This window comes from Coregonus lavaretus (genome assembly GCF_964263955.1).
Source record: "Coregonus lavaretus genome assembly, chromosome: 28".
Classification (NCBI taxonomy): Eukaryota; Metazoa; Chordata; class Actinopteri; order Salmoniformes; family Salmonidae; genus Coregonus; species Coregonus lavaretus.
Window position 1 is genome coordinate 25,779,687 of NC_140015.1, and position 14,188 is coordinate 25,793,874.

Here is a 14,188-nt window from a genome sequence, read left to right on the forward strand (position 1 = left end):
TGAGGTCTGGGCTTTGGCCATTCCAAGACATTTAAATGTTTCCCCTTAAACCACTCAAGTGTTGCTTTAGCAGTATGCTTAGGGTCATTGTCCTGCTGGAAGGTGAACCTCAGTCCCAGTCTCAAATTCTGGAAGACTGAAACAGGTTTCCCTCAAGAATTTCCCTGTATTTAGCGCCATCCATCATTCTTTCAATTCTGGCCAGTTTCCCCGTCCCTACCGATGAAAAACATCCCCACAGCAAGATGCTGCCACCACCATGCTTCACTGTGGGGATGGTGTTCTCGGGGTGATGAGAGGTGTTGGGTTTGCGCCAGACATAGCGTTTTCCTTGATGGCCAAAAAGCTCAATTTTAGTCTCATCTGACCAGAGTACCTTCTTCCATGTGTTTGGGGAGTCTCCCACATGCCTTTTGGCAAACACCAAACGTGTTTGCTTATTTTTTTCTTTAAGCAATGGCTTTTTTCTGGCCACTCTTCCTACGGACAGATACTCCAATCTCCGCTGCAGAGCAGATCTTATTTAGGGGCTTCATAGCAAAGGGGGCGAATACATATGCACGCACCACTTTTCCGTTATTTATTTGTTCTAATTTTTTGGAACAAGTTATTTTTTTCATTTCACTTCACCAATTTGGACTATTTTGTGTATGTCCATTACATGAAATCCAAATAAAAATCCATTTAAATTATAGGTTGTAATGCAACAAAATAGGGGGATGAATACTTTTGCAAGGCACTGTAGGCCTTGATATAGTATAGGCTGTTTTTAGCCTTCAGCCTTTATATAACCATATGAATGAATTGATATACACTCAGTGGTCAGTTTATTAGGTACACCCAACTAGTACTGGGTCGACCCCCCATTGCTTACACCAAACCCTGACTCTGCCATCAGCATGATGCAACAGGAACTGGGATTTGTCGGACCAGGCGATGTTTTTCCACTCCTCAATTGTCCAGTGTTGGTGATCGCGTGCCCACTGGAGCCGCTTCTTTTTGTTTTTAGCTAATAGGAGTGGAACCCAGTGTGGTCGTCTGCTACAATAGCCCATCCGTGACGAGGACTGACGAGTTGTGCGTTCCGAGATGCTGTTCTGCACACCACTGTAGTACTGCGCCGTTATTTGCATATTAACCTACACAACATTGTTTCACATTCTTTAATAGCAGACTCATAAACACACTCGCGCAATAGGCTAGAGCGCAGGCTGTACAGCGCGCTGCATACTTCCCCGGTGCGTCACAGGTTCCCCAGGAAACTCAACCTATTGTAGCCTCAAGTGGAGAAAGTAGTGTTGGGTAAAATATAATGCGTTGCTGTAGTGCTTCGGATGAATAGAATACTTACTGGGAGTGCAACACCTCCCTCCTCCTCTCTCTCACTCATCTTCTTGTTGTTGCTGTTTGGTCTGATTGGGCAGATATGATTTGACATTATAGCATTCCTGTTTCTCCATGGGTTAGGGGACATAAAGATAGCATGAAGGAAAGACATATGTACATTGTGTCAACACAAGTGTCTTATCAATTCCCAAATGACTTTACATATACTGTATTAGTTAGCTACACATGTATTATTGATCATTCATGGAGAATACAGAGGTTCTCTCGTTGTGCTGGTTGGCCCTGGTATTTAGGATTAGTATTTATTCCGCTGTGTTTTTCCGCTAGAAAAGCCAGGTTTAGAAGCCTCCCTCGGTTAATTTTACTTTCATACTCTACTGTATATATTACAGATAAGGAATCTGTGTTTATCTGTGTGTGTTGAGAAGACGGGGAGCTCTGTCTTTCCCCTTGCATTCACATACAGTAGGATCTCATTTTGTACCTCAGCCCATCTATATTGAACTGTTATTTTCCATAAAACTGGGATATTACTTTCTATTCTCACTTTCTCCTTCGTATAATTTTTTATTAGTCTGTTTTTATACATTAATTTATACGTTTACCTTAACCACAGACTCATACTTTACTGAAGGGATAAATGAAAATCAGATGAGACATGACCTTGTTTATTCCACTAAATTAACTTTATTGAAAAGTGTTTGTGTGTCTAACTCCCCTGCTGATTGCATTGAGGGGAGGCGTTCTCTCACTCGCACACACTGGAGCTCTGTTACCTACCGGGCAACACACACAAACACTGGCAATTATTAGGCTTTGGCTCTGGCTCCTCCACTGTAATTAGGCAATGTGGCTCTAATAAGGATGATATGAACCCAAGGCATGTTACACTGGGACTGTGGAGATTTAATGTTGATGCAGGGAGTCAGGAAGCAGGTGCAGTTAGTGAGTTGAATATTAACGAACATAGAACGATACAAAACAAGCAAAACATCTGACAAGGAAACATAACCAATACTGCCTGATAACTAATAACAAAAGAGTGTTATATAAAGGCTAAGTAATCTAAGGTCTCCTCTTGGTCCAGCCTGGCTAGCTCCCTCTAGCTCCCTCTAGCTCCCTCTCGCTCCCTCTAGCTCCCTCTCGCTCCCTCTCGCTCCCTCTCGCTCCCTCTAGCTCCCTCTAGCTCCCTCTAGCTCCCTCTCGCTCCCTCTCGCTCCCTCTAGCTCCCTTTAGCTCCCTCTCGCTCCCTCTCGCTCCCTCTAGCTCCCTCTAGCTCCCTCTAGCTCCCTCTCGCTCCCTCTTGCTCCCTCTAGCTCCCTCTAGCTCCCTCTCGCTCCCTCTCGCTCCCTCTCGCTCCCTCTCGCTCCCTCTAGCTCCCTCTAGCTCCCTCTCGCTCCCTCTAGCTCCCTCTAGCTCCCTCTAGCTCCCTCTCGCTCCCTCTCGCTCCCTCTCGCTCCCTCTAGCTCCCTCTAGCTCCCTCTCGCTCCCTCTAGCTCCCTCTAGCTCCCTCTAGCTCCCTCTCGCTCCCTCTAGCTCCCTCTAGCTCCCTCTCGCTCCCTCTAGCTCCCTCTCGCTCCCTCTAGCTCCCTCTAGCTCCCTCTAGCTCCCTCTCGCTCCCTCTAGCTCCCTCTCGCTCCCTCTAGCTCCCTCTAGCTCCCTCTCGCTCCCTCTAGCTCCCTCTCGCTCCCTCTAGCTCCCTCTAGCTCCCTCTCGCTCCCTCTAGCTCCCTCTCGCTCCCTCTAGCTCCCTCTAGCTCCCTCTCGCTCCCTCTAGCTCCCTCTCGCTCCCTCTCGCTCCCTCTAGCTCCCTCTCGCTCCCTCTCGCTCCCTCTCGCTCCCTCTCGCTCCCTCTAGCTCCCTCTAGCTCCCTCTCGCTCCCTCTCGCTCCCTCTAGCTCCCTCTCGCTCCCTCTAGCTCCCTCTAGCTCCCTCTCGCTCCCTCTAGCTCCCTCTCGCTCCCTCTAGCTCCCTCTAGCTCCCTCTCGCTCCCTCTAGCTCCCTCTCGCTCCCTCTCGCTCCCTCTACCTCCCTCTAGCTCCCTCTCGCTCCCTCTCACTACTCCTAAATTGGTTTAATTTGAAATGGCTGTGCGTCCTCCATCCAAACACACAGACCCAATAATTCTATGCAAATCAGTTCCTAGTTGGACTGTGAGACAATTTGATATACCCACCGCACCAGTAACATTTTCACTTAGTAAAGTTTGAAGTTGTTGTTCTTTTTTTAAACCAATGTGTCAGTCAGGAAGTTTGGGAAACATAAACAGTGTGGAACTGGCTGCTGTTTTAATGGAAGACAGCTGCATCTGTTCTCACTGAAGGAACCTGTGACTAGATTACAGAGGAACACAGAAATCTTCACTGAGCCTAATTGTACACACAGAGGAAAACACAGACATTTGGTGTCCTGTGAAATGTCTACTTGAATAGCATTGCCAACAGAAATATGTGAACATACAATCACATTACCAGCGTAATCGGTTTAGAAATGCGGTTTCATTGCAGGATGAATGACAGAAGATCCTCTCATCTCACATAATGGTTTTAAACCAAAACGTACAATAAAAAGGATTAGCTTGTCTCTGGGTTGAACAACTGCAAGCTGAAATATAAACTTCTGTTCACAGCCAAAGACAGCGTAATGGAGAGTGTTAAGGCATTAAAACACTGTTCCTTAATAAGCTTGGAAATATGAAATAAAGCAGATGATTTGGTTACAATAATTGTCTTTGACAGAGATTAGATGGTGGAAATAGAGAGAGAGAAATAGAGAGAGAAATACAGAACGATAGAGGGAGAGAGAGCGAAGGAAATAGAGAGAGAGGTAGGGAAGAAGAGGAAAGAGAGTAAGAGTGTGATGTAGGGAGAGAGAGAAATAGAGAGAGGGAGAGAGAGCGTGTAAATCAGGGTTATGAATGCGCACTGCTACCCGGATCCAATAACCCCTTATTTGAATGAGAATGAAAAGCGACTGAGGTGCCATATTGAATTTCCTGTTGCAATTACGTGACCACTTGGCCCTGAAGGCTATTAGTAATCCAAGGGAGACTCCGGCCTGCCCAGGGCGAGCTGGGGAGACTGCCATACTATTGTCACAGTGAGAGATTAGGGTTGGGAGATCAGATTTTATATTTCTATGTATTAAGGGAACCTAGCAGCAGACTAGCATGTGTTGAGAATGTGATTGAGACTGGTTATTGTCAGTGGAAATTGATTTGGATAGGACCAGAGATGTTGACTAGAATAGTCAGTAGGGCTTTTCAGGACTGAGTGTCATGCGATACAGAGCTCAAGACGGAGTTGTGGGGCTTGTGTGTGTGTGTGTGCGTGTGCGTGTGCGTGTGTGTGTGTGTGTGTGAGCGAGAGAGAGTGTGTGTGCATGCGTGTTTGTTTGTGTGTGTGTACCCTCAGTTGCCCTCAGAATAAGGTCAAATCTCCCTCTCCCCTCTCACTCCATCCTCACCCATTACCCCTCTTCCATCTATCCCTTCATCCTCTCCTTCATGTCTTACTGTTTTCTCTACTGTAGCCAAGTTGTCGATGCTGGAGAGTAGTAACTGCATCTGTAGGACACCATGCAACATGACGCGCTACAACAAGGAGCTGTCCATGGTCAAGATCCCCAGTAAGACCTCAGCACGCTACCTGGAAAAGAAGTTCAACCGCTCTGAGAAATACATCACGTAAGTACCTGCCTATAGGAGGCTCCAGACGAACAGATGAATGCAGTAGAAGGACAAATCTAATATACATCAGCCTACAGTATCACATATATAGTATGTAGTAATAGCAAGGAGTGTGTGGGTGGAAAGTGAAGAATTACAGTGAGATGTCTTTGACGCTCAGACTAATGGGAAAGGGAACTGGAAGCCTGGTATTGTTATCATGTAATGGGATTTTGATGATAATAACAATAGGCATTCTCAAGTGGATGCAGTCATCAGTTGAGATGCTACTCTACTAATGATGTTGTATGGGACATATGGTTCAGTGTACAAGAATAAGTACCCTTACTTATGGCAATTGATAATAAGACTATTGATACAGTAGGTATTGATTATGTATATGGCCTGTATGTCTATTTCCCCATTGACAGAAAGATAAACAAACTTTGAAAAGACTGATGGTTAATTTAACTTTCATTAAAAAAAGAAGAAAAGACTGATGGCCTGAAGAATGACTGATGACTGAGGAAAATATCAAGAAAAATGTGTTGTCGTCTCTTTAACATGATTGAAGTGTTATCTGATCTTATCGATGTCTCTCTCTTTCAGGGATAACATCCTGGTCCTGGACGTGTTCTTTGAGGCCTTGAACTATGAGACCATCGAGCAGAAGAAAGCCTACGAGGTGGCAGGCTTACTGGGTATACCTACCTATCTTCTTTCTCTCTCTCTCAATTTCAATTCAATTTCAATTTAAGGGCTTTATTGGCATGGGAAACGTGTGTTAACATTGCCAAAGCAAGTGAAGTAGATAGTAAACAAAAGTGAAATAAACAATAAATATTAACAGTAAACATTACACTCAGAAGTTTCAAAATAATAAAGACATTTCAAATGTCATATTATGTATATATACAGTGTTGTAACAATGTGCAAATAGTTAAAGTACAAATGGGAAAATAAATAAACATAAATATGGGTTGTATTTACAATGGTGTTTGTTCTTCACTGGTTGCCCTTTTCTTGTGGCAACAGGTCACAAATCTTGCAGCTGTGATGGCACACTGTGGTTTTTCACCCAGTAGATAAGGGAGTTTATCAAAATTGGGTTTGTTTTCGAATTCTTTGTGGATCGCTGTAATCTGAGGGAAATATGTGTCTCTAATATGGGGGTCTCTCTCTATCTCTCTCTCTCTCTCTCTCTCTCTCTCGTTGGTCTTCCAGGTGATATAGGTGGTCAAATGGGTATTTTCATCAGGGCCAGCATCCTCAGCATCCTTTCCCAATTTGTCAAATATAAGATTTTAATTTCTGTAACAATTTGATTGATTTCCCTGTGTGTTTGAATAATAGGGTTGTTTAGTGTTTTTAACAGCTGACACAGTGGACTCTTTTCAGGGTTCAGCTCTTGGGTTTCCAGTGCTTTCTCTATCTCTCTCGCTCACTCACTCACTCACTCACTCACTCACTCACTCACTCACTCACTCACTCACTCACTCACTCACTCTCTCAGTGTGTTGTTGGTCTTCCAGGTGATATAGGTGGTCAGATGGGTCTTTTCATCGGGGCCAGCATCCTCACCATCCTGGAGCTATTTGACTACGCCTATGAGGTCAGACATAGAGCACACACACACCACGTAGAAACTTCCAAAGACACACACACCTTACTGAGAAACACACATTCTCACAAACACATTATCAAACACTCTCACAGACAGTTATGTTTGGCGAAAGTAATAATAACAACAAAATGAATAACAATGAATATCAGAGACAGCACTGTCTAATAGGTTACACACACATTTCTCCACAGACTCAAGGCCAATCATACACACACATATTCACATTCACATTTAAATTGTTGAGACAAAAGCCTTGCCATATATCAGACTGGCTGGGCTGAGTGATTGAGGTGCGTGATCAGTCCTTTTCATTAAGTCAGCTCAGCCGTCGGTCTCTCGCTCCTACTGCTTTGGTCTGCTTGGAGCTCTGCCAAGTACAAACCAGTCATTCTGTGCCCTCAGGGCTTTAGAAATACACATGAAAAGTACTTATTTTCTAACCTTTCTCATGTTTTAATGGGGAGCCTGGGTGGGGGGTTTTGTCGCAGAAAGAGAGAGCTGCTGCTCTGGTTGTGGTTTTAATGACCGCCACTAAAATAACAGCCAAGGTGACGTTTGGCCTTGAGTCAGGATATTATTACATATCCTGATGCCTAGTCACTTTACCCTGCCTTCATGTACATATCTACCTCAAATACCTGGTACCCCTGCACAGTGATCTGGTTCTGGTACTCCCTGTACGTAGCTCCATTCTTGTGTATTTTATTCCTCTTGTGTTACTAGTTTTCTTTTTATTATTATATTTTAACTCTGCATCATTGGGAAGGGCTCATAAGCAAGCATTTCACGGTAAAGTCTACACCCACTGTATTATTTATGGTGCCAATTATAACAGTTAAAATGCACCTTAAACTTAATTGGTCATAAGTTACCACAGCGTGTAAAAACCACACTTCATGAACCATTTTGTGGAGATACAGTGTATGTCTTTTTGACCCTGATAATGTGTGTTACATATGTGTGTTGTCAGGTGGTGAAGGACAAGTTGCTGGACCTACTGAGCCGAGACGACGAGGAGGAGAGCCACGGAGAGGACGTGGTGAGGTCATCAGTTTAATCACATGACAAACTGTCACACTGTTTGGAAAATGTTTTATATTGTATTTGTGGCTTAGCATCCAGCCAAACCTCAAGATGATTTATGTTGTTCTGTGCCAGACAGCTATCCCAATGTAATTCTACAGTGATTGACAAGAAAGGAGATGAGATCTCTCCTACTGAATCGTGCCAAAACGTCACTAAGTGTATTTTTATTTTACCTTTATTTTACCAGGTAAGTTGAATGAGAACACATTCTCATATACAGCAACGACCTGGGGAATAGTTACAGGGGAGATGAATGAGCCAATTGGATGGCCATGATGGTATGAGGGCCAGATTGGGTATTTAGCCAGGACACCAGGGTTAACACCCCTACTCTTACGATAAGTGCTATAGGATCTTTAGTGACCACAGAGAGTCATGACACCCGTTTAACTTCGCATCCGAAAGACGGCACTCTACACAGGGCAATGTCCCCAATCACTGCCCTGAGGCATTGGGATCTTTTTTTAGACCAGAGGAAAGAGTACCTCCTACTGGCCCTCCAACACCACTTCCAGCAGCATCTGCTCTCCCGTCCAGGGACCGACCAGGACCAACCTTGCTTAGCTTCAGTGGCAAGCCAGCAGTGGGATGCAGGGTAGACCTCTGTGCATGTGTATAAGTGTATTACATGCATATGTGTGTGTCACCCTACCTCAGAGTTCCTGTGACCCGGTGGCGAACCACTCAGAGGCCATCAGCCACACGGTGAGCATCCCCCTGCAGACCACCCTGGGCACACTGGAGGAGATCGCCTGCTGAGCCCCCAGCCCAGCTCCACACACACACCAGGCCAGGCCACTGTGAGCCACCACCTCACGGGGAGCAAGCAAGCAGCAGCCTCTTCCACAGGCTAGCAGGACAGAATGAGAGTGACTTTGGTGGGGAGGATGTGTGGCTGGGTGGCTGGTCAGAGGAGAGGGTGGCTGGGCTAGACTGGGCCTCCCCTCCACACAGTCACTGCAGCACTAATGGGGATTAAGGAGCTGTCACCTGGACTTACTGGTGCTCTCTGTTACTGGAACTGTTACTGTTACCGTCCTGCTGGAGGAGGACAGCCGCCTCCCCTCCCTCCTCCTCATGTGCTCATCTACCTGACAACTCATAGGTCTTCTCCAGTTCACAAACAGACAGACTATACTGTAAACCTAACGGGAAGGGACTCATCTTTGTACAGGACATGTGTATTCACTAGTCATCCATCGGTCAGTACTGCCAGACATTATACCATAACAGTTACTGTGAACTGTCCAAGTTGCATGCGCCGCTTCCTCTCGGAGACGGTTTCTCTCTTTGGTGATGCTGATTGGCTGACGCTGGACTGCAGTGTTGCTTTACTGTACATTTACCCTGTCTCTCTCATTCTCTCTCTCTCTCTCTCTCTCCAATGAGACGAGGCCAGCTATAGAAATAGAATGTATAGATTGAACATGGTTCTCTATAACATATTTAATATGACACATCCATCGAAGGCAGTTCCATTTTGTTGATGCACTGTTTTCTTAGGTGGTGAGTTGTATATCTTGGGGAAGGGGTGTTGGGACTGTATTTGCATTCATATTGGAAAAACATGAGCATTCTAAAGAATCAATTCCAAAATGACTGTTTTGCATTCAGTTATTTAATTTGTTGTTTAATGCATCCGTTCTATTGATTCCACTCCTATCATTTACCACAAGGTTAGTATGCAGAGGGAAGGCAAGGTACTGAGCTGCTTCTTAACAACATATTAAACAGGTGCCATATTCCTACGTGTAAACTCTTGTAAATTATTAAACACTTGCCTCTTGGCGGCAGCGCCTCAGTGAGGTAAAAGTACTCGTTGATGACTGAGGCTGAGCCAAAACCAGAGAGGTGGAGTGTGACATTGTTTGCCTGGCAGAATACAAGCAGAGTACAAATGTCGCTCATAAATTAACATGCTGAGGAGGTTTGGTTTCATTTCAGCTGCATGATGTGGGTGTGTTGTCTGGAGAGACCTGACGGACTCCCACCTCATCAGATTTTAGATAATGGACCTGGCCATTACCTGGAGATAGCCCAGATAGAGACTATTTAAACTGAATTTCCATGATAATCACGGTTTTAATAATGGAAATAATGATTAGGATGATAATAATTGCACTGATGTAGATTCAGACGAGGGGAAATTATCTTCTGATTAATTTGAGGATACAAGGTGTGTTGTATTGTGGTGTTAATATTGGTGTTGTGGTACGAAAAACCAAAGCGGGTACAAGTGTCCTGTCCTTTCTACAGTGGACATTATTATTGAAGATGGACTTACATGAACCGACTTATGACTGGTTGACATTTTGATTTGAAGCAAATAAAGATCTGGTAACAGAGCAGGATAACACTAACACAACTGATTCAACTAATCAAGACCAACATGTAAGAACTGTCGTCTGCAGAAACGGTACCCTGCACACTCTGCAGTTTGCCGGGACTATTGTCCATCTCTGACTGAAAGACACAAGCTTTGTCAAATTGTAGGTGATTTTAAGCCAAATATTTTGTAAATAGATGATCCACTGATGATGCTCATAGCCCCCAACTAAACACATTTAATAACCAGTTAAAATTAAAATCACCAAACCATGGTTGGTGTGAGAGCCCAGGAGGTGTTGTTCTGTTCTCAAAAGTGACAAAAGACTAACCAAAGCCCTGACATGAAACGCTGACTTGTTCATCTAAAAAATAATTTGGTTTGTACTTTGTTTCTTTAATGCCCCTCCAATCTAGTGCCATCACACTAAAAGGGCCCATATTGCATCACTATGATTTAACGAGTACATCCATCCAGAGTAGCATATCAATTAGCCATGATTATTCAGACAGGCGGCAGGTAGCCTAGCGGTTAGAGTGTTGGGCCGCTAACCGAAAGGTTGCTGATTTGAATACCCGAGCCGACAAGGTGAAAACTCTGTCGATGTGCCCTTGAGTCAGGCAGCTAAACCTAATTTGCTCCAGGGGTGCCGTACTACTATGGCTGACCCTGTAAAACAACACATTTCACTGCACCTATCCGGTGTATGTGACAAAAAAAAAATATATTTGTACTGTGTCATCATTATAATGTACAGTACAAGTGGGAATGAACTCCAAGTGCTTTGTGAGACTGTTTGAACTATGATTTCCTGTCTGTTGTTGACCTGCTGTGTGTAATCTAATCTCTCATGTATGGCTTAGCATGTCTCCTTTAGCAGTGATCTCCGCCATCTCCAGGGGCGGTTAATTTTTAGCGTAGTGGGCCTGTCTAACTCAATTTTTTTTCTCGCAAAATGATTATCTGACCTTGAGGAAAAATATGGACCGGTGTGGGGACCTCAAGGAAAAAAATGGGCTGGTATATTACAAATGCGAGAGCAGATTTCTGGTCCCAGTCCGCCCCTGCATCTCACCTACTGTATTGATCTGTCCATGGAGATAGGTACACTACTATAGGACACATACTGGGTCTCAGTGAAAATGCCACTGGTTGTTTCTTCTCTTTTGGTTTCTATTGTTATTGCAGGACTGCTTTTTCATTTTGTGATGTAGCATACAGTACATGTTTTTAATGTGAAACGATAAAAAAAGGTTTTTGCTGCGGTGTCCTGTCGGGTGTGCCTTTTTGTGTAGACTTATCACTCATTTCTTCATAGGTTTGAAAGAGGATCCATCGTGCAGACCACTAGCATAATACTCTGTCATACAGTACTTGTGGTTTGTGGAGAGTTGTGGGAGCTTGGGAAAATACATCAGTTGGCAGAGTGCCTTAGACTCTGACAACTCCTGCAGGAGGCCTACAGTATGTTGTGGTGTTATAAATGTAAAGGGGATATCCTATTTCACTCTGACATCTCTCCTACACAGACTTAATGTGCACTGAATTGTTCTCCCTCTCAGCTCCCAGTGATAACAACAGTCAGAACACCAGAGGAGTCCTCCAAGCAGAGCGGTACTAGTAGACAGACTCACACAGCTGAGGGAGATAATTCACTTGAAAGCCATTTTGTGCTGCTGGTCAGGTTCTATTTTGCATAAGCACACTCCAGGAACTCCTGCCAGCTATTTGCTCTGTATGTATCAAGAGCTGTGTCTGCGTCTTCCCTCTGGGTGCACTGTTGTTCCGTTAATACAAGTGTCTTATAATATTAGTGTTCATCCCCAGGATCTACAAATCATATTATTTATGGATGACAACGTCCTACAAAACAGAAATGTTATGCAGTTAATTTAACTCCCGCTGCTGATAGAGTGAATTTTGTGTGCACTTGATTTACTTGTAGAGTATTGCCAGAAAAAGCAATCTGACAGCAGACGGTGACCTGAGAATATTTGCACATTGATTAGGTTGATGGATGTGTAATTAAGGAACTTTGTTACCTGTATAGATTCTTCTCACTTAGGTTAGTGGGTAGGCAGGTTTAAAATGTGTTAGCAAAAGATCTTGGTGAGAACGCACCAAGATACATGGGCAAAGATGTCAATTGAGCATACAATTTAGATTAATGCGTTCTCCTGTCATCCGCCAAACCTAGATTAGTCCGTCGGACTGCCAGATGGTTAAGCGTGATTCATCACTCCAGAGAACGTGTTTCCACTGCTTCAGTCCAATGGTGGCGAGCTTTATACCACTCCGGACGACGCTTGGCATTGCATATGGAGATCTTAGGCTTGTGTGCAGCTGCTCGGCCATGGAAGCCCATTTCATGAAGCTCCCGACGAACAGTTCTTGTGCTGATGCTGCTTCCAGAGGCAGTTTGGAACTCGGTAGTAAGTGTTGCAACCGAGGACAGACGATTTTTACACGCCACGCATTTCAGCACTCGGTGGTCCCATTCTGTGAGCTTGTGTGGCCTACCACTTTGCGGCTGAGCCGTTGCTCCTAGACAATAACAGCACTTGACCGGGGCAGCTCTAGCAGGACAGAAAATTGATTAACTGACTTGTTGGAAAGGTGGCATCCTATGAAGATGCCATGTTGAAAGTCAATGAGCTCTTCAGTAAGGACATTCTACTGCCAATGTTTGTCTATAGAGATTGCATGGTTGTGTGCTCAATTTTATACACCTGTCAGCAACGGGTGTGGCTGAAATAGCCAAATCCACTCATTTGAAGGGGTGTCCACATACCGATATTGGTACCACAATAGAATTTCCTATCCGAAGACAGCTTAAGGTATCAAAGCTCTGTTTATTTCCTGTTTATCAGAATGTCTGCCATTTGTTGCCAGCTTGGGATCGAAGAAAAAGTTCAAACTTGGGTCATACTCCTGGAAATCATCCGTTATTCACATCTACACTATTTCAATTTCTCCCTGTTTGTGACTCACCTTGGCAGCAGTTCGTCCTTCATGTCTGAAACCAAAATAATTCCACTATTCAATAGAACTCACCTGTAGTTTGTCAGAATTAATGAAGGATTTGTTCATCTCATCAGGCCATGACAAATAACATCTACTATAGATAGGAACTTACCTGCCACTGGGCACAGACATTATTTCAACATCTAGTTTTGATTTACATTTGGTTGAGTTGTCAACTAATGTGAATTAAACTTGAAATCAACAAAACATTTCACCATGTCATTGTATTTAGGTTAAAAGTTGGATGCAAAAATTGAAATTCCCTTACTTTGACGACTTTTTGCAAATCCAATTAGTTTCCCACGTGGATTCAACATCATTGCATTACTTTTTTTGTTGTTGAAATGAACGAGGAAACAACGTTGATTCAACCAGTTTTTGCCCAGTGGGCAGCCACATACTGCACAATGTATTGTCTGTGCCTTTACAAACCTCTGAGACAATGAGGACTAGTTAGATAGCAGGTGCCTGGGAGACTGCTGTTGAATAGGGGGACTTGCTCTCAGCCATGACGGCGTGACTAACCAGCCAGTGCTTACAGCCACCCAGTGGTAATCAGCCTATCCCTTATTCCACCTAGCAGCTTGTTGTCTCTGACCATAGGCTAAGTCATATTTAATCACTTGTCACTCCTGTTTATTGCTTTGGAGAGCTGATCGCAAATTTAATCACAACCATAGACTTAATGGGCATCTTTATAACTAATCTTAATGAGGCCCAGGGAAATCAATGGCATTTGGTACAGGCAGCTAGCTGGGCTAATGAAGCACTCTGCTAATGAAGGACAGGGGCACCCACTTGACCGACCCCCTAGCACAGAATGATTGTCACAGTCACTTTGCCTCAGGAACCATTTCTGCTAATGCCAACATTAGGAGGGCAATATACAAACCAACTTCAACAAAAATTCACCAATACTGGATTTTTAGGTAGGAGGGAGACTAGCTCAGTTTTTACCCGATGCACGTTGAGAACCCTACAAGCAGCAGTGAAAGGTTCAGGGCCTGATGACCTGGTTAGCAGAACTCTTTGATATTCAACATTAAGATAATGAGACATAAAACACAACCGTTTTAGTTGTTGGGTACTTCTGCCAGCTAGTGGCCATCAGTCATA

At 44.1% G+C, this 14,188-nt stretch overlaps 1 protein-coding gene across 1 annotated transcript in view; it reads left to right on the plus strand.

Moving 5' to 3' along the window:
* LOC311104212 (acid-sensing ion channel 2-like) overlaps window positions 1-11,308 on the plus strand; it is a gene marked incomplete at its 5' end in the record, with an annotated part of 392,644 nt that extends 381,336 nt beyond the window's left edge. The window contains 5 exons of the mRNA XM_084145947.1: window positions 4,877-5,030; window positions 5,622-5,713; window positions 6,545-6,624; window positions 7,607-7,675; window positions 8,380-11,308. Of these exons, the coding sequence (XP_084002073.1) occupies window positions 4,877-5,030; window positions 5,622-5,713; window positions 6,545-6,624; window positions 7,607-7,675; window positions 8,380-8,481 (497 nt within the window). The 3' untranslated portion in view covers window positions 8,482-11,308. The remainder of the gene's footprint in view (window positions 1-4,876; window positions 5,031-5,621; window positions 5,714-6,544; window positions 6,625-7,606; window positions 7,676-8,379) is intronic.
* Between the last annotated feature and the right edge of the window lie 2,880 nt (window positions 11,309-14,188).